This window comes from Tauraco erythrolophus, chromosome 17 (genome assembly GCF_009769465.1).
Source record: "Tauraco erythrolophus isolate bTauEry1 chromosome 17, bTauEry1.pri, whole genome shotgun sequence".
NCBI classification, from domain to species: Eukaryota; Metazoa; Chordata; class Aves; order Musophagiformes; family Musophagidae; genus Tauraco; species Tauraco erythrolophus.
The window spans coordinates 6,840,775-6,860,464 of record NC_141481.1 but is presented as its reverse complement, the minus strand read 5'-3'; the positions used below and the strand labels follow the sequence as shown (position 1 = coordinate 6,860,464).

General features: G+C 41.5%; 2 protein-coding genes across 2 annotated transcripts; one reads left to right on the top strand and one right to left on the bottom strand.

The window, feature by feature from the left end:
* The first annotated feature begins 337 nt into the window (after positions 1–337).
* Positions 338–8,852, top strand: CRYM (crystallin mu). The gene is made up of 8 exons (XM_086622118.1): positions 338–501; positions 808–958; positions 2,007–2,069; positions 4,206–4,307; positions 4,864–5,047; positions 6,820–6,941; positions 7,795–7,879; positions 8,521–8,852. Exons 1-8 carry the CDS (start codon positions 338–340, stop codon positions 8,583–8,585), a joined length of 936 nt encoding a protein of 311 aa, XP_086478244.1. The 3' UTR covers positions 8,586–8,852.
* A 4,989-nt stretch (positions 8,853–13,841) lies between these two features.
* ANKS4B (ankyrin repeat and sterile alpha motif domain containing 4B) lies at positions 13,842–18,642 on the bottom strand. The gene is made up of 2 exons (XM_009985575.2): positions 18,479–18,642; positions 13,842–14,916 (listed from the first exon to the last, which is right to left on the bottom strand). Exons 1-2 carry the CDS (start codon positions 18,640–18,642, stop codon positions 13,842–13,844), a joined length of 1,239 nt encoding a protein of 412 aa, XP_009983877.1.
* Positions 18,643–19,690: the final 1,048 nt, after the last annotated feature.

Here is a 19,690-nt window from a genome sequence, read left to right as displayed (position 1 = left end):
CATGGCCGACCCGTTTCGCGGCGTTCGCAGCCACCTTTCCCCGTGGCAGTCCCTGAGGAGAGGCGGCGGCGGCGGTGACTCGCGGTACCTGAGGGGTCGCAGCTGTTCCCGGGGCGTCAGAGCTCGCCTCGAGCCGCGGCGCGGCCCCGGGTGTCCGCCCCGTCCGTGAGGGCAGCGCGGCGCGGGGCGGGAGCCGGTGACCCGCGGGGCGGGCCGTGGGGCGGGGCTGGGCCGGCAGCGGGGCCGGGCCAGGGGGCGGAGGCGCCCGCCGAGTACTTAGCGGCGGTGCAGGGGGTGCGCGGTGTTGTAGTCCCCTCTTGTCCAGCAGGTGCTCGCCATGGGCTCGGCTCCGCCCGTCTTCATCGGCGCCGAGGAGGTGGAGAAGCACCTGCACCGCGCCAGCCTCCTGCTGCCGGCGCTGGAGGCCGCCCTGGCCAACTTCTCGGCGGGAGGCGTCGTGCAGCCCGTGCGCACCGTGGTGCCGGTGCACCGGCACGGAGGGTGAGGCGGGCGGGCGGCGGGGTCCCCTGCCTGGGGTGGGCGCTGCGAGGGGGCGGCGCGGCGGAGCCCCGGGCCGGGACGGTGCGGGGGTGTCGCCGCGCCCGCCGGCGGGAGGAGGTGCGGGTCCTCCGGAGCGAGGAACGGGGATGGAGGCAACGGGGGGTGGAAGGAATTGGAGCATCAAATAAGGTCGTTAGTACCGAGTTACTGATTAACTAGTCAGTAGCCGCTGGATGTTACCTGCTCCGGTGGCTGTAGGCTCCTGTGCTGAAGGTACGTAAATAATGTAAGTAATTCTCTTACAAGGTTCCTAGGGGTCATGCCTGCTTACAGTCCTGCAGACGATGCTCTGACAACCAAGTTGGTGACTTTCTATGAGCACAAGAAGGATTCCTCTGTCCCTTCTCACCAAGCAACTGTCCTCTTATTTGACCCCAGAAATGGTTCTTTAAAAGCTGTGAGTTTCTTGCATGTTTCTGCATTCTTCTCTGTCTGTGTTCTGTCAGTTCTCCCTTCTGATTCTTAGAAGATGGAGGTAAACTGGTCTGAGTTTACCTGCATCATCAATGAAAATGTGTTTTTGCTGAATGAGATTTGGCCTAAAGTATTGTATCTTTCATATGAGTTAAAATGCACTCTGTCTACTCTTTACTGCTACTTGTGATGTGAAGGGAATCTGTTAGCTCACAGGTTGACTGGAAGAGAGCTATGATCAGGAAAAGCCTACCTTGCATTTGAGAGGAAGGAAGCCCTTTGCTGAATAAAGAAATGATCTGGAACCATCTTAAGTTAAATCTAAAGAGATTTATAATTAATATAACAGGGAATGGTATTCAGTCTGATTTTTTTTGTTGTTGTTGTTTGCTTGTTTTAAAAACTTAAGAATTTCCAAAGAATATTGACCATTTTCATTACACTTTAGTAATAATGATCATTAAAGAGCTGAAACTGGTCAAGAAAACTGTATTAGGCTCTTATTCCTAAACTGTATCAGGAAACACGTCAGCTTTTTAAACCCCTTAGTTCGTTTGTACACAGTGGTTAGCACACACTGAAGGAGGAGTGCCACACTGTGTGATAACCATTAAAGGAATTCCATGGTTCCCCACCATCCTTTGTACAGACCAAGGCAGCACAGACTCATGAGCCACTGCCAGCTTGCACTGGTCCCTGGTGTTAGTGAGGTGCAGAGTATTGTGGTTATATTGATCTATTCCCTGTGTTGGAGAGACAGGGAGGTGCGGTGCCCGAAGAGCAGTGTGAGTTATGGGTGGCTCAGCTCTGACCAGTTTTCACTCTGTTTGCACTTGTAGAATGGCATGAAACTGGAATAGACAGAATCTGCCCAGTTTAAACATGCGATTTTTATATTGTTTGTGGTTGCTAAATACTAATTACTGAGATTGATATTTTTATCTGTGCCCTGTAATATCACAAATGGTAAATTGTATTTACTCAAGCTTTCAGTGTTCATTTCAATCTGTTTCAATTTTTTTTAAAAAAAGGTCCTAGATGGCAGTGTCATTACAGCAAAACGAACAGCTGCAGTTTCTGCAATCGCTACTAAGGTGCGTCTTCTGTTTCCTAAGTTGGGACAGAATCAGTTAGGGGTGTTCAATATAAAATAAGTAGAGGGAATGATGTAAACGGCTTTCAGTGCATGCGAATTTTCATCAAATACAGCTTTAAACTAGATGTGTCATCAGGGAAAGCCTAAAGGTGCAGTGTTCTGAGTGAGTGGGTCATGTCTGGCTTTAACACTTTGTGATTGGAGAAAGAATCTGAGCTCTGTTTTTGTGGCTCGTTCTGCATGCTCTTCTGGGAATTTACTGAGATGTCTTCCTCTGTCATTTTCTTTCTTTCGTGCTTATCTGAACATGCTCCTTTACAGCTTTGGGTGATGCAGCTGTGGTGATCAATTCAGTTTTGTTTAGACAGTTTTGTTTCCACTGTCAAGCCAGGACAGGTGGGTTACACTGAATATGGAGAAAGGAAAAAGGCGTGTTTCCAGGGGGCAATATGAATCATCTTAAGATAGATGATGCCCGGGATAGATAGGTGACTTGTACTGAGGTGTCTGTCTGTCAGTTTCTCTGTTGTCACTGGAAAATGTCCAGATGACTATCCCTCACTACAGTGATAAACCTGAGTTTCTGAAGACAGGTGAGGTATATCTTGCTGTATGTTGCTTTACATAGTTTCAATTTCAGTAGGAAATTGTTGGTTTTTAATTCTTTTTTAAAACTATATTTGACTGGGCTGGTGACAGTGGGAAGTCTGTTGCACAGCAGGGTTTTAGTCTTTACCTCAAAGGATGAGGCAATAAGAAAGAGGGCCAGAGTTGAAAAATACTTCTGTTCTTCAGCCATCAGCTTTGCATCAGAGTGAAGGCTGATCTCGCCACTTCATTAATGGCAGTCTTCATGCCAGCATGACTCTATCCATGGCAATAGAGCTAAACTGACATAAAATTGGAGTGAAGAACCTGTCCCCAAGAGCTTCCCCTGGTCCAAGGGACAGAACAATTTACAATGGATTCCTTGGACATGAGGTTATAGGACCTTATTCATCTCAGCCATTCTGTACTTGAGCAGTTCTGACTGTTTTTATACAGTCAAGGCTCTGCTGGCCTCAAAGGAGCTTGGCTGCTGAAGGGACTTCAAGATCAGATACTTCATTGTCGTCTGCTGTTTTGGGGAAATTTTCAGGAGTGCTTGAGTTTAGGTCATAGTTGCCATCTTGTCCTCTTTATGGCATTTGCCTTTCAAAGACCCATGCTTTTGTGTTAGGAACCTTTGAAATAAGTGCTTCACAGTCTTTGAAAGGAACGTTAAAAAGAGTTCTTGCTACTGAAAAATGGGATCAATGAGATTTTTTTCAATTTATTTGCAGCAGAGTAAGTGTTGAGAGCCTAGAAATTCTAAAGCTTTTTATACAGAAGCGAGTGGCTGCAGCAAATGCATAAACAAGACACAGTATAGTTTAGGGCTGGACTCCAGCAGCCCTCTCTTCCCATTTGCCAAGTACTGGTGAATCACAGACAAGAACTAAACCAGAAAACCAAAAGCTGCCATAAAACTGATTTTTAATGTTTGTTCCTCAGCTCTAGCCCTATTTTTACGATGCCTGATGCATACCTATCATGGCTCTTACAATGCCAAGATATGCCTGTGGTATGATTTTTATGGCTTCTTTGAATTGAAAAAGGCTAGTTTGGGGGTTCCAGGGGCACTTTACCCACACAGCTACCACTTTCAGTACTGGTAGCTTTTGGTATTATGAGCCCTGTTCTCAGCTGGTGCAGAACATCAACACTATAGTTTTACACTTAATTAGTCACCTAGGTGTAATACATTATGCTAATATTAGTGTGCTGAGGCCTCAGAATTTGCATTGGCTCATGCTGTTGCATGTTAAGTCTGAATTTCACGAGTTGGACAACTTGAAACTGAAGTCGAGCTAAGATGTACTTTGGTGCTATTGACGCTAGCTTTTGCATTTAAAAAAGTGTGTGTGTATATATATAGTGGTAATCGACTATTGTTTTATAATTACGTGAATCATTACTAGCTTTTGCATGAAACCATCTTTTTGTTTGGAGGGACTAAGGATACTGCTTGTTTTTGTAGTATTTTGATATGTATTTGTCATATCTGTTAACATGTTTTCTTTACATATGCTTTTTTGTATTTGATACTGTTTAGTTGTTAATGCCAGCTTTTGCAGAAGTGCTGTGCATTTTGGGAGCTGGTGTTCAAGCATATAGCCATTATGATATCTTCACCGAGCTGTTCACGTTTAAAGAGGTAATGGACACATCTTAACAGGATACATCTATTCTTCTCTATTGTGTTTCAGAAGCACTTAATATGAATAAACCATACTACAGCAAGTGAAGTTAAGGGATTAATCAAATTTGGATTCTGTTTATACAGAACCCAAGAATACTTTGAACAACTGGAGAATGTTGTTTTCTTTCTCAAATGTTAGTCTTTAAAAAAAAAAAAGTTGGAAGCAAAGTCAAGTTTCAAATGGGTTTTTCTCTCTGTATGAGAAAATCTTACTGTGTATGCCATACTTGGATGAGCTTTCTGTGACTTTCTCTTAAATATATTTATTGGAAATATATGTAATTTATAAATACAGCTCTACAAGGAACTTTTATTCTGGCATCACAGAACAGTCATTCAGATGCAGCTGCACACACAGGACATGTAGGCACTTGTATGAGGAGAACATTAAAGGGAAAAAAAACCACCTCTGTTTAGGGTGTGTGTAATTACCTACTGAAAACTGAAACAATGTTCTGTTTCAGCAAGGAGAAATTCTCCAAGTTAATCTGTTTGTCTTTTTTCCTTGAAGGTCAGGATATGGAATCGCACCAAAGAGAAAGCGGTGAAATTTGCTGATTCAGTTACTGGCCCAGTGCAGGTCTGCTCTTCTGCTCAAGAGGCAGTTAGTGGGGCTGATGTGATTGTAACAGTCACTATGGCAACAACACCAATTTTATTTGGAGACTGGGTGAAACCAGGTGCCCATATCAATGGTATGCTATGTTCTCATCATTTAAAGGATATATTTATTATTGCATTGTTTAGCATCAAGGACTGTTGAAAAGCAATACTCTGTGCTTCTCAGAATGAATGTTCTTTCTATGTTGACTTTTCCCCTTTAGTGAGGACCACTTTTCAGTTGTGTCTTCCTTGTTGTCTAGAGCCAGAACTCCTGCATGGTACAGCACTGGATGTTTGCCAGAGTGTGGGATAAGCTTTTCTCCCTAGTGGTGCATCATCTTTGCTACTGTGTTGGCGTTTGATGCTCACCTTGCTCTCCATTTAAATAACCTGTATGAGTACATTAGTTCTGAAGTGATTCCTGCTCATTCTACTGTTTCCCTAGTAGTTGTTATATTTTCTTCACCTTATTTTGTAAGCTACTCTATTTGTTCCTTTTTGGGCTGATCATTGTCTTTTAAATTATATTTTTTTACTTGAGTTAAAAAGATGCAATAACCGAGTTAAGAATGTCACAGTTTGACCTCTAATTATGGTGAGGTTTGGAGGGCTTTTTTTTTTTTTCCGACTTGTAATGATGTTGCCACACTATTGTTTGGAGTCTCTGGATATGCCCACAGTTTTTTATTTTATTAATTGTGGGCCTGGTTCAGATGACTTTGTGCACTTTCCAAATGGCATGGTAATAAGACAAAAGCAACTTGTCAAAGGGAATAACTTAAAGAAAAGTCCCACATTCCAGCAGCATCTTACCAATTTTTCAAACTCAGTTTAGTCCTTTGTCATTGAATGGTGTTGTCTGTGTTATGTCATGGCATGGAAGCCAGAGAACAACCAAAATCAGCTAAGGTTTACAGTCGCAGAGGTGACACGTACGCAGACATCCCTCTCACTTCTTTAATTCTTTTTTTTTCTTTCTCTTCACTGAGGCATACATGCTGTTTGAAGAGGCATTCAAGCAACATGGAATTTATTATTACATAACAGTTGGACACTTTTAAAAAACATTTGACTACAATATAACTGTTTAGCCCATAGCAAGCTGGTAGTGGTCTTGCTATATTTTAAAAAGTTAAACTCCTTGATTAATTTTCAGTTTCTCCTAATATGTGAAAGCCATAATCTGCTCCACTTGCACTGCTTATGAAGTTACAAGGAAATACTAGAAGGCTATGGGTTTAAATCCTAAGTAGTAACATTGAACTCTCCATCTGCACATGCAAGTCTTTACTGCACAATACTTTGGTTCTTATTTGTTCAGGATAACTGAAGGATTCTTCAAATCTTATTTTTCTCTATAGACACATAACAGTTTGGATCAAATGAAAGGACTATAAAATTCAGGGAGTTTAGTAATGATCTGATGAAAGACAAGAGTACAGGAGGTAATGGACAAAGGGAGATGATTTTCTTATGCCTCAGCTACCCATAATCTGCTGACAAGGATATTCTACTGACAAATCAAATATTGAATGTTTTGAAGGAGCTTTATTAGGTGTTAGTTAACTGTGTTTAAAAAATAAAAAGCAACGAAACTCTATTAATTTGGCAGTCACAGAAACAGGTTACTCTTTGTCTGCAAAAGAGTTATAGTCTTACCTTCCCTGAGCTGCATCACCAAATGATCAAAGTTGATTTTTTCTTGTGTTTTATCAATCATCATGTCTCCAGTGCTAACATCAGATTGTTTGTATATTACGTTTCCACAATAACATCTATTGTTACTTCACACATCTCTTGAACAACATGTGGTTTGAATTTGTTTTAAACATTCCTCCCAAGTTCATTAGTTTTGCTGTCTTAGCTGTTGGAGCGAGCAGACCAGACTGGAGAGAACTGGACGATGAACTGATGAAGAATTCTGTTCTGTATGTGGATTCCAGAGAGGCTGCTCTTACAGAATCTGGAGATGTTATATTATCAGGGGTAAGACTTTCTTAAATTACAGACATTATTTTTGTCGCAATTGGCTTGTATTTGAAATAAGTTGGTACTGATGATGTGCTGCACTGAAACTCTTTAAAGTATCAGAGGTAGTTGTTAACACTTTCCAGGTACAGGCTGAAAGATAAACTGGTTTCAGACTGAGACTCCTATATGTCTATGCCAAAACAGTGCAATCACTGTGTCAACGATTACATGGTGCCATATCACAGTAGCATGTTTTCAGCATTGGCCTTTGTGTACAGTAGCAAAGTATCGGTTGTGAAAGACCTACATTTCCTGCAATGTTTGGTAGTTATGTTAAATATTTTTCAAATCTGTTTATTAAAACCTGTAACTTTCTTCCCATTATATTTTAGTGTGATTGACACACATCAGACCTCTTGAGAATAGACTACAGAAGCCAAGCAGACAGTGATCTGCAGAAATTTGATGGCCGGGACTCTTTTAGGTTTAACGGAGTTTTTCTTTTAATGTTTTTGCAGAACAAATATGGTTTCCACTTTTGAGATTTAACATAAGAGGTCCAGATATGGTAAGGTGTGTGGAACCCCATGTGTTTTGATGGATAAGTAACAAGCTGTCCACTGTAAAAAAGACTTACTGACGAAAGTCTGTCAGCTATTTTTCTGTGAAAACCATTCCACACCTCTGTGTTTTCTGTCCGGTTTCTGTATTATTTGTCTGAATACTTCTGCTTCGCCATGGAAAGGAATCAGTTCTGGGATAGCAGAACTGGAGGAGTTCTTTCTTTTGAAGTCATTCAGAAAAAAAGTTTTTTCTCTCAATGCATATGGTTATTATGTTCTTTTATAAATATGTATTTGTTTTACAGGCAGAGATTTTTGCTGAACTGGGAGAGGTAGTGAAGGGTACGAAACCAGCCCTGCCTGAGAAAACAACAGTGTTTAAATCACTGGGTAAGAACAACCCCTCCTGTGTACAAGTCCGACAGAAAACAATGCCTTGTTGTTTGATAGGTCCCCCATGCGTGGGAAAGCTGCTAGTGTCTTCGAAACTGCTGTGGCAATGCACTGCCCAGAAGAAATTAGAATGTGATTTGCATTTTCCCTTTTTAGTTCCCTTTTTATTTATCTAGCAGTGCTGATGTAATGAAAAGTGATAGGAAAGCAAGCAGACAATAGGAAGAAGTATGTTTTCCATTTCACAATTGTTCAACACATGACTGCAGTGTTTATTAATGCAGCTCCAACCCAAACGCCCTGCTATTATGTCCCCAGAGTCTGTCTGACCTACAAACAATGTGGTATTGTACTGTGAGACTGAAGTTGATGTTTGGGGGAAGGAGGTCCAAAAGGGCCAAGCTGTGATAAGAACATTGAAAATAAGATTCACGCTATTATATTAACTTCATAGAGCACACCTAACAGTTGCATGATGGCTATAAACTTTGAATTTAACACTACAGGTGTTTGGGATGGGGAGTGACTTCTGTTCCTGTCCAGTTAGATCATTTCCTGAGTCCTCCTGTTCCCTTCTGAAGCTAAATTGTTTTGTACAGCTGAAAAACTGTTTGAAGATGACTTTAATTCTCTTTCAGGGATGGCGGTTGAAGATACAGTAGCAGCAAAATTTGTTTATGACTCATGGTCAGCTGGTAACTAAAGAGAAGTCTACATAGCCAATGAGGCCAAGAAAATTGTTTGCACTTAGTTTCCTTGGATTTTTTGTTAACAAGAAAGGCACCAATCCTATCTGAATGTGACCCTTCTAGAATGTTCAAGAATGAAAAGTAAAATTTCAGCAATAGACTAACTTCCGCACTTTTCTAAGGGCAAGTATTAGATACATTTATTAGTGTTACTGCAGCTGTCTCATGTAATGGCAAGTATTAGGTGTTTGTGGTGATGCTAACAGGGGTAATTTTACTTATTTTGGTACAATTCTGGAATCAATGCCTTTCCTCCCTAATTATTAATGTAGCAGAACTCTGTGGGTAGATTTCATGTTTTTAGAGAGGTAATTCATACTGGAGTAAAATACATCCGTTTGGCATCATCTTTACCTGTGATGGTACTTTAAATGCAACTATGGGTCTCAGTGCTGCACTGACGGTAACCTAGTCTCCCCTGAGAACACAGCCCACCCCTGACTCCTGGACACCCCTTCCCTTTCAACTTGGACTGGGGTCTGGAGGTCACCATCCTTACTTTCAGCCCTCACAATCCCCCTTTCCTCCCCTCAGACCAAATGGATTTTCATGTAAGAGTGCACTCCTGAGTGAGAGTTTGTGTAAAAGATGATGCCTCCATACGGTTAGACTTCTGTCTCTTTTTATAAAAGACCTGGGTCAGAAAGAGTGCACTTAGAGTGCAAAAAATCAGAGCTAATGTTATATAGATCTTAACTGGGACGAAACTGTACTCAGTACCTCCCTTAGTACATTCCTGGGTGGAATATTGCCATCTTTATATTGCCAGGAGTCATCCAAAATGTGAACACTAAAATGTGTTTTGATTTAACTTTTATGTATATTCTGTGGGGAGATTTTGTTATTAGTCTATGGTGTTTGTAAGGTCGTTTTCTAAGCTTCTTAAAGGTTGGAACTGTGCAAACTGATTTCAGTAGGATAAACTTCAAGTATTCAGGCAAATAGTTTCAGCTTGGCTGTCCTATGCATCAATTGGTAATTGTTCTTTTATCCCAGCGGGTATTAGCTGGGGCAGGAATTTCTATGATCCTCTCTTGGCGGAGGAACCCAGTGATGCTCTACATAAGGAAGAGTTCCAGTTTTGTGCTGTTATGCAACTGCCTTACAAAAGATTGAGCATCTGCTGAAAAATAGCTGTTGCCCTGGAAACAAATTCCTATCTCAGGCTAAAGTTGTGCCTTATGAAATTTTGTTTCTGCTTACATAGTATTTCTTGCAGGCTGTTAAGTGCATGATAATTCTGTGGAAGGATTAAATGACATGGTAATTTTATAATGATGCTGGTAGAATACAACGGAGCAACAGGAAGGAGGTTCAGAAGCAGTTAGTGTTAAAGTCTTTGATGGTGCATGAGTAAGTATAGAAGAGGTTAATGAGTACAGTGCAGGTGTGATGTAAATAATACCCCAAACTATAAGCCTGGTGTAAACTAGTTGGAAAGAGTAAGTGGCAGAGTGTGTAATTTGCACAGTTTTAGCATGGAAGTCTACCAGACCAGTAAGTGAACAGGGCCAAAGGATGTGTGGATAGAAATCTAACTCCATTGATCTTGTTTATATCAGCAGAAACATGAACAGAAATTTCTGTATTAGCTTTTGCATTGTTTAATTGTAGCAAAATTACCCTTCTGTTTTTACACTTTTTTATGTCATTTCTCAAGTGTTCTGAAATGTATGTGTTGACTTACCCTGTTACTTCAGCGATAGAGAACTCCACTAGCTTGAGACAAACGTGACAGCTATTGATGGTCCGTAATTCAAGAACTGTATGGAAGCTTGCACTATTTATGACAATATTATCCCAATTCTATGCCTGTGTAAAACAAGGTTGTAGTTTGAAGGGAGACATAGTGTTTGGGAAGAAGACAAATACAGCTTATTTTCACATGTACTCTTGTACAGACTATGCACTTTAAAAGTGGACGGAACCAGTCCAAAAAACTGGTGCTGAAAACAGTGTTCTCAGCTTGGCAATAGGAGGTTCTCGGAGCCTGGCTTCAGCGTTGTACCTTGGAATTCATCAAGAGGATTCGATTCAATTACAATGGGAGTTGCTTGGATGCTGTCTGTAGATTTTTTTGAGAGGAAATAATAGCCTTAATTTCCATGTTTCCTTCTCTTACAAAACAGACTTTGAAGAAATTGTGTAACTTGCATTTGTTAAAATTAAATAGATACTGCTGTTTTTCTTTGACTTTCATTTTGTTGTCTGTTACTTTTGTTTTGGGGTTGGTTTTTGGTTGTTTTTTTCTTTTGAAGATGAGGAAGAAAGTATTCAAGTTGTCACAGTGACTACTCTCCCAGTAAATGTGATCACTGAATGTAAAAGAGAAAATGAACTGAGACTGCACTGCTCCACTTTGATACTCAGCTTTGCAGTTGTCCAGTGCTGCACATTCCTTCCTCTTGATATCTCTCCAGTGCAGGGTATTAAATCCTTAAGGAAGGAAAATCTTGTAGTTGGCAGGGCTGTAATCATGTGAGATTCTATGGTTTTATGATTTGAGTTTGGATTGGGCTATAAGATCACACATGTGAGACAGTCTCTCCAACTGAACTGCGCTATATAAATGTTACTAAGGAGTTAGATCTAGGATTCACTAGTTTAAATACTTTCAAATTATAAAAGAAACGAAGTTGGTGAAAAAAGTTGGAGAACAGCGAAACACATGAGTGGAAAAAACTGAAATATGAGCATTCCCTTTTATTATCTTTCCCTCAATTGTTCCACATGACTGCTTTGTACTACAGGCCAATTTCCAGGACCACCCTGTGAGAAAAGGACTAGCACTATTGCATGTATTTTTGTTTGTTTTTTTTTTAAATTTATTTTAAAAGGGTATATATATTGGGGTTGATTCAGTTGCATAAAAATAAGTGTCATGTGGGATGCTGTGAGGCTTCTTAATCAGTATTTAGATGCAGCTCCAGAAGGACAAAAGGTTCCTATAGATCCTGTGCTGTATCTGACAGCTCCACAGAATCACTGCGAGTACCCAGGGACGTACAGTGGGTGCTTGTGTCTCCTGAGTCAATCCATCTATGTGCAGATAGTCCCTGTCACTATCTCTGGTTGTCAGGCTGCAGCAGTCAGTCCGATTTACAGATGCGTGTGCGAAGAGGCAGATTCTTGGTGCAATTCAGAGACATTTGGGGCCTGATTCTCCCGAAGGTGTGATGTCTCCAGGTCCCTTCTTTCCTACCTACGTTTGGCTCCCATCAGTGACAGGCACTTGCTTGTTTAGCAGAATATTTGAAAGTGTTTCCTGGATAAGTGGGTCTAACCCAGTTATTTAAAATCTGGCCTGAAATGGTCCAATATGATCACCACTTTGCACTAGGGGGAAGTCACGAGAGCAGCATAGACCTAGTCTCAACCCTTTATGTTAAGGGTGGTAGAATTCAGCAACTGCAGCTGCAGGGGGGGAAAGATAGGGGGAGTGATGAGGCTGGGCTCACCGCTTCTGCGGCTGCTAGGAGGAATGGGAATCATCTGCTTCGCCAGGATGGGGAAGGAGGATTACAGACCTAGACAAGCAAAGTGCCCTGCACTTTTACATCAGTTATGTGATTGGGAATTGTAGGATTTGACCCTTCAAAATCCACTCATCAGCCTTCAAATATGTGAGATTCATCAGTACCTTCTTGCTTTGTTAAACAGTTGGGAGTTCCTTAGCCAAAATGAAAACAACTCAGCAGGTTAATAACAAAGAGTCTGGGGGAGATGCTGTCTGATTTAATTACTGTGCTGAGCACAGCAATTATTTAAGGTTGCACAAAACAGGACTTTGATGTAACTGCTTAGTAGAAGAAAATGTCAACCTGCTGAAGTACAGGAATCCAAGGAGGGAAGAACGCAGTGTAAAGTCCAGCCAAGAAAAGGAACTATAATATGCAAATTAAAGTGACAAGAAGATCTGGAAAGAAGGAAGCATGAAAAAATAGATCATTAACTCAGATTAATGTCCAAAAATGCAGTATATCCCTAAGGGAAAAATCATAGCTGACTGATGGAAAGCTGCAAAAAGATATTGAAAGATAGATGATCTGCTAATAAATGTGCATCTAAAATCTGTGATCTTAGCCAGAGCGTGGCTGCTACAAACACCTTATTAGATCATAAAACTCAACAGGAGTGATTAATTCATGTCAGATGGTGCTGGCTTCCCAAGGGAACAGGCCCGAGAGAGATGAAGGGAACCCTGCTGTGAATGCCTCCAGTCAGACTGTACAGAACAGGAGCCTCCACAGCAGCAGTCTCAATTTCTCTCTCTTTTCATGAGCTAAGTGTGTGTGTCCCCAGTTACATGCAGTTTTCAGGCTAAGGCTGACAGCAACCAACAGAAAATGCTGTGTGTGATAAGGATCCTGGTTTCTGGGACTTTGTATGGACAATGCACCCTGGAGGAGCCAAGCTGAAGATGTAACAAAACAGATCAGAAATGTTGAAAATAAAACCTCAGCATCTTGTAGGTAAAAGTATTGCAGTCTCGATGCCCATTAGGACACCATGGGTACTGGCAACTGGGTCCAGTTTAATGAGACAAGACAAAAGAATGTAGAACTCTCACTGAACATCTCGGTGAGATAACTTCATGTATTTTTAAATTAATATCAATACAGTAGCAAAACACTTCACTGACAAGAACACACAACTTGCTGTAAATTAGTCTTATTTACATTTTTTCAGAGGTTATTAAAGTCAATAAACCACAGCTGAAATCAAGATTCAGGTGCTATTTCTAACATATCATCAGCGCCAGGAAGAGTGGTTTGTAGCAATCTGACAGAAGCGAATGGAGAAAACTCAAAGCTCTCAAGCTTTGAGAATACTCTTTGTGTTGTGGTTTTGGAGAAGAAAGGAAGGGCTTTATTAAGGAATTCACTGTGGCTGGCCTTCACTAATATTTTAAGTTATTCAGACCAAAAAAAATCCAATCCCCATGAGCAGTTTGGGGAGAAAAATCTTTAAATCTATAGCTTTTGTTTTTACCTTCACATTCTTTTTGGCAGAATATGCTTGAATTAATATTCTGTTCACCACAGCCCTCTATCCAGAGAGAAAAATCTTTGTCCTTGCTGTACTTTCTAAAGCAATTGGTAGCCTCTCTGCCTTTTGCTTTAGCGGACATCCAAAAAGATTTGCCTGCTCTTTGGAAAGAGGAAAAGAAAATGAATCAGTGTGCAAGTTACAGCAACAGGTATGTTAATTTATAAGCGAGTATCTACAGCCTTTCCAGGGTTCTTGAACGCCTCTTTTCTTTTGTTCACAGCATTCAGGACTTTCTTTCTTGGCCCAAGCTCCATCTGAATGCTCTGTAGATCTTGATCAGAACATAGCATCAAGGCATCTAAATCAATTTTTTCCCTCATGAAGACTGGAAGAAACTCATCCAGCATCTGTGATGCCAGAAATACCTCAAGGGGCGTGTTGTCTGCTTCCCCGTCATCCCAAATGACTTCTTCCTCATGCCAAGGGATATCGGGACCATTTTCAGCATCATCTTCCTTGCCGTTCTCAGCATTTTCATAGTGAAAGAGCTCACTGGACATTTTAAAGCTTATACCTTCTTTATCAGAAGACACAGTTCCAGGATCTACATTTGCAGCCAAATTTCTTCCAAATACAATCTTGCCGAGACCTGGCCGCTGGAAAATGGAGAGCTGACTGTCATTATCAGAGAAGTTTTTCTCTCCAAGGTCATTCAGTAATTCATCCTCCTCTTTCTCATCGAACAAATGCATCACAGTTCTCCTACCCATACCATGCTCTTCATCATTGCTTTGTGTTTCCTGGCTTCTTGTGCTGTCAGCTGTCTTTTTTGCCTTCAATTTGAAGGTATCTTTCAGATTTTTGGAGAAAGAACTTACTGTGTTTGAAGCAAAGAGACTAGGCAACTTTACTCTGGAGTGCGTCCCTCCAGAAGAGTTTACTGTGCCAACTTTTTCTTTCATATAATTCCGGTTCATTTCATACTGGTGTTTCTCTTGGCGCTTCTCACATTCCTTGATTTGTTTCTCCACATTCCTCTGAGCCTGAGCTTTGAGTTTGGAGACCTTCTTTGGGTTCAGCATGTTCTGCTCGGTGGCAGCTTTGTCCAGGATACTGACACATTCATTGCGGTCTCTGCTGGCGGCCACCTCCAGGGGCGTGCGGAGGTCGTTGTCCAGAGCAAAGATATTGGCACCGAAGCTGATCAGAAAAGAAACACAGTGGATGTGACCATTGCCAGCAGCGTGGTGCAGAGGAGTGTTCCCCCAGATGTCACACTTGTCCGGATCACCTCTGAGAAGGAAAACAACATACAGTGAGTTGGACGTACCCCAGCATAGCACTCCAGTAGGATTGAACAGGCACTAAAGGATTAGCTCAGCTTTGCTAGGAGTACAGCCCAGTGAAAACCAGTCAGCTGAGCTTCATCCTCTAGAATGGTGCTGCACCCGCTTACACAAGCACTGAGTTTGGCTGCCTGTGTGGTGTAAACTCTCCTGCCTGCCTGTGAATTAAGCAAGCTCGTTGGGGCGGAGTGCAACTGCATATGCAGCTCCCCATAACGGAGCCAGGGTATTTCCTTTGTGTCATCCCAGGGTCTGGCCAGGCTGCTGGCAGGGCTTGCTTTGCTCCAGGCTGGTCTCACCTGCCTCCTGCAGTAGGGCAGAAATAAGCAGCCACCCGTGTGCAGGTGAGGGGCTGCAGCTCTGGCTGCTTTGCTGCTGACAGTTTGAAGCAGGCTCAGGCTACGACTTAATGCTCATCAGAATTAATGGCAAAACTGTTTCAATAGCTTTTGCATGGAATATTTTAAAGGAGGCTTTTTGGTGACTCGTCCCTTTTGCACGTCAAATGTAGGGGCAATATTAGGAGAATTCTTTGCTGGCTGCAGTGATAGGCATTTAATGAGCCCATGCAGTAACTTTTTTGGTAGGTGATAGGTAAATGATTAAGAATAAAGCCTCGATTATGCATTTGTCTCCATTGCTTTTAGATTAAGCTCAGATAGATGCTGTTGTTTTTCTTCAGCTCTTTTGTTCTCTTTAAGCTGCTTTTGCTCATGTGTTTGGAAAGCAGAAGCTCATTTGAAAATAAAATACCACATCTTTTCAATTGAATTTAAAGCCAGTGAAAAGTATTGCTTTCTTTTTAACTCTTGCACTGACTTCACACGGAACTGCTGCCTGCCAGCAAGAATCGGCTTGAATCTTTTATTCCACACTTGGCAGGACCAACATTAGCAATGGTTCCGAACAGAGCTTGAGTTGTCTGCAACCAATAACTGAGGCAGCCACAGTAGCTCAAAACCTTTAATAACGTCAGAGCCAGGGGCCAAATTTACAAGGAGAATTTCCACTCTTGGGGGTTTGAACATTCCAGTGACTTGGAGATATGTTCCATGGCAGCTGTACTATGACTGAAATGGTGCGTCCTGTCACAAAATCTCCTTCGGCCATTGATCTCTGGCATTGAGTGTCTCTGAAGCAAAGCACTAACATCTCTGTTGAGGGCCACATCTGGAAACATCCTTCAGCCTGAAATGCCACAGGCAAGAGTGAGGTTGGGGTCCCCGCAGAGCTGAGATACAGAGCTGCTCACATTGAGAAACCACGGCCAGTCTGAGCGTGCCTGGCTGCGAGGGTGCGGGTGTTTCTACAAGGAGGTGGCAGCTGAGGATCAAAGTTTCTCCACTTAGACATATGGAAACCATGTGTACATATTTCTGCTTTTGTGGCTCTGCCCTGGGGAACTGCCCAACTGTGGCCGAGCATGCCGGATTCCTTAATTCACACATTAGCAAACAGGATGCATTATCCTGAGCCTTGGGAGTGCTGGGTGATCCATCCTCCCCTAGGTCCCTTCATAGCCGTTTGTGGTCTCTTTTTCCCCCGGAGCCTACCAGCCTTTGAGAATCAAACAATTCACAAACTAGAGTGTCTGTTCCCAGCTCAGTGGGACTTTGGATAAGGTTTGACATCTACTTTCAGTTCTCATAGTCCTCTTTTCTCTGCTTTCCCAAGAAAGAGGCTCACACAAAAGAAAGCAGATCTGCTACTTTGTCTTGCCTTTACTAATGTACCTGCAAAGCAAGCAGAGGAAACACCTCTTGATGCTTGGGAAGATACACTATTTCAAGATGAAAGGGTTTTATTGTTAGTATTGCTATGTTTTCCAAGGGCTGAATGTGTTGCAAGCTTGAGAGTCCTAAAATCTGCAATGACTGTAAAGAAAACCGTCCTATATCTCAGTGCCTTTGTCAGAAAACTCCTTCAAGGAAGGGATGAATTTGTTAAAAATAATTAAAATAATTTCTCACAAGAAAACATTAACTGACAACAGAGCACATTGAACATCTTCCAAAATTCAGCTTCTCCCAAGAAAATCAGTGAGACTGCAGCTGTATCTCTGGCAGCCACAGTGTGCTGATCGTGTCAAGAAATCTTGGATTAAAATAGAGGTGAATTCCTATGTTTGAAAATTTTGAGGGCAATACTGTCCCAAAGCTGCCCTCTACCAAGAAAAAGAGTTAGAAATATATTAAACAACAAATACATAGAAATTCTGATCTTTGTGTCATCTACTGTGACTTCTTTCAGCTTATATGCTAGAAGACATATTTTTCACTCAAATTTTGAAAAAAAAAAAAAAAAAGTTTAGTTATTTGTTCCTTAGCTAGTTTTTCTGTTTTCTAGGTATTCAGGGGCAAACCTTTATTGGCTCTAGATATTTCCTTGGAGCTGCCTTAATTACAGGAGTTGAAAAACTGTCAATCTTTTTTTGCTTCTCCTGAGGACATAGCAATAACCATGCAGTTCAAAGGTCTTTTTTATTGTATTATCACAGCCACACCTGAGCTCAATGAGCTATAAAGCAAATCTATGAGAAACCTATTCCTATTCCATATTTTCAATTCCATTTTTAATAAAAGAAAACTCAGATACATCCAAATAGTTATTCAACTTTTCCCTCCAATCTTCTTTAAACTATTATGATTGAAAATATAGATTAACTTAATTTTCATCTCAGCCCAGAAAGAACATTTTATTAACTGTATCTCTATAGAAGAGCAGATTTTCTTTAGTTAGATCTTATTACAGCTTAAAAGGTAGGCTCCAAGCAAGACAGTACGGAAGGTGAGGAGGTAATTACCATTTTAGTAATACATCATAAGCATGTAATACATTTAAATGATACCAAACAGAAATATTACTATTAGAAAATAAATCTGTAGAAAACCTTGCTTTTCTTTATCTTCTTTTTTTTTTTTCCCCTGGTTTACAAGGATCCTACCACAGCTTCTGAAACAGTATTATCATTTTTAGCATGATGGTAGTTGCTAATACTGTAAAAAGCAGAGAAATAACAATTTAAGATGTTACTGTCTCAAAACTATCAGTTGTGACTTGCCTCTGGAAAGCATTAAATCTTCACAGGTGTCTACTAAATGCCCTTTGGAAGCAAATGGAAGAGATTTTTTGCAAAAAATATTTCAAATGATTCATTTCTCTATAGACTCAGTTTCAAAGATAGGCTATCATCAAAAGTTGGCCAACTTCTCCTCCGTTACAGTGAGTCAAGGTCCCAGGACCCTGCTCCTACCAACCACTCCCTGCAGGCTCCGTGTACGAGACGGTCCCACTGACGCTGATGCAGCTTCCCCGGCTGCACATACAGACTCACAGGTTCTGGGCCTAAACCATTGTGAAAGAGGATAAACAATTCTTGGCAATGCATTGAAATAAATGATCGGGATTTCCAGCCTTTTGGGTCTGAGGTCATCAAGGCATTTGAAACACGGTGAACTAATTATAGTTTTGAGCCACAGGCTTTAAGCAATGAAGGCTGGTTGACTTACCCCCGCCGGCATATGACTTCCAGAGCTTCTAGATACCCATGATATGCTGCCAGAAGAGTAGGTGTCATCCCATCTTCATCTGAAGTATTGAGGTCTTTCCTAGTGGCTTCTTTCAAGAGGTCCAGATTGCCGTCGGCTGCTGCTTTGTGATACCTGCTCGACATTTTCAGTAACTTCTGGTTTCCAAAAGCAGGTCTGAATGATATGCAGACTGCACAGTCACCTGACCATGACAGGGATAGTTCATTAATGATTATAAGTTGAGACATCCCCATAAGAATGGAAATGAGGAGGCAAAGTTCATCCTAGCAGGGAACATATCTGGAGCTCTGCATAGGTGATAAAGAGCTGGTGCAGTGAATGCTTTCATTTTCTGTAAGGTGGCTCCACCACTTACTCTTTGTTGTGTATTTGACTGTTTAAATGTAGAAGGGATTCATTAATCTTCTCTGTCTTTGCCTACATTCATCTAACAGGTATTGTAATCCCTGTTTTAGATACAAAAAATGTGCAGGGTTTCCTCAGGACAGCATAGGGAACTCAAGAAATGGAAATGTGATGGGCTGCACCCGCTGCCCCAGCCTGGGCACCATAGTCCCTGCCGGGAACAGATGGGTCCAGTCCCCATCTCACATAATGACTTCTTGCTTTAGAAATTATTTCCCCTGGTTTCAGTGGTGTTAAGGGCCACCTCTACGAGTAGGGGCTTATAGAATTAGAGTGTAATTCTAATGTTTAGGTTCAAAAGAGTTACGAAGGGAAAACCATGTACAAGGTCAATTTTAAAACAGTAGCTGAGGAGGAATCAGTAAGAGACTACCTGCAGCCGGATAAAATGCAGCAGGCTGTCTGTTATTCTGGTCACATTCACAACAGCGGCCAGGTAAATGTTACTTTTTTGTCAAGGTGTTTGCTCTGACTAACTAAATTAACCTGTATCTTGGAGAATCTACCCTCAGCAATTAGCAGTGAGGCTTTGTTGCTTATTATGCCCCTGTTACAGAAGCAGTAGCCATTGCAGACCAACTCATTGACCAGAGTAGGTGCAAGTACTGAATGGAGTGCCACCTCATTTACTGCCCATAATGTCACCCATGAAACTCAGTGGAGACCTCTCCAAATGGGCTTTCGCTCTTAATTATTTTCTCAGAGAGGGACTGAAGAGCTCTTCAGGAACAGACTTGTACCAACATTTTTCTTACATGAGGACAA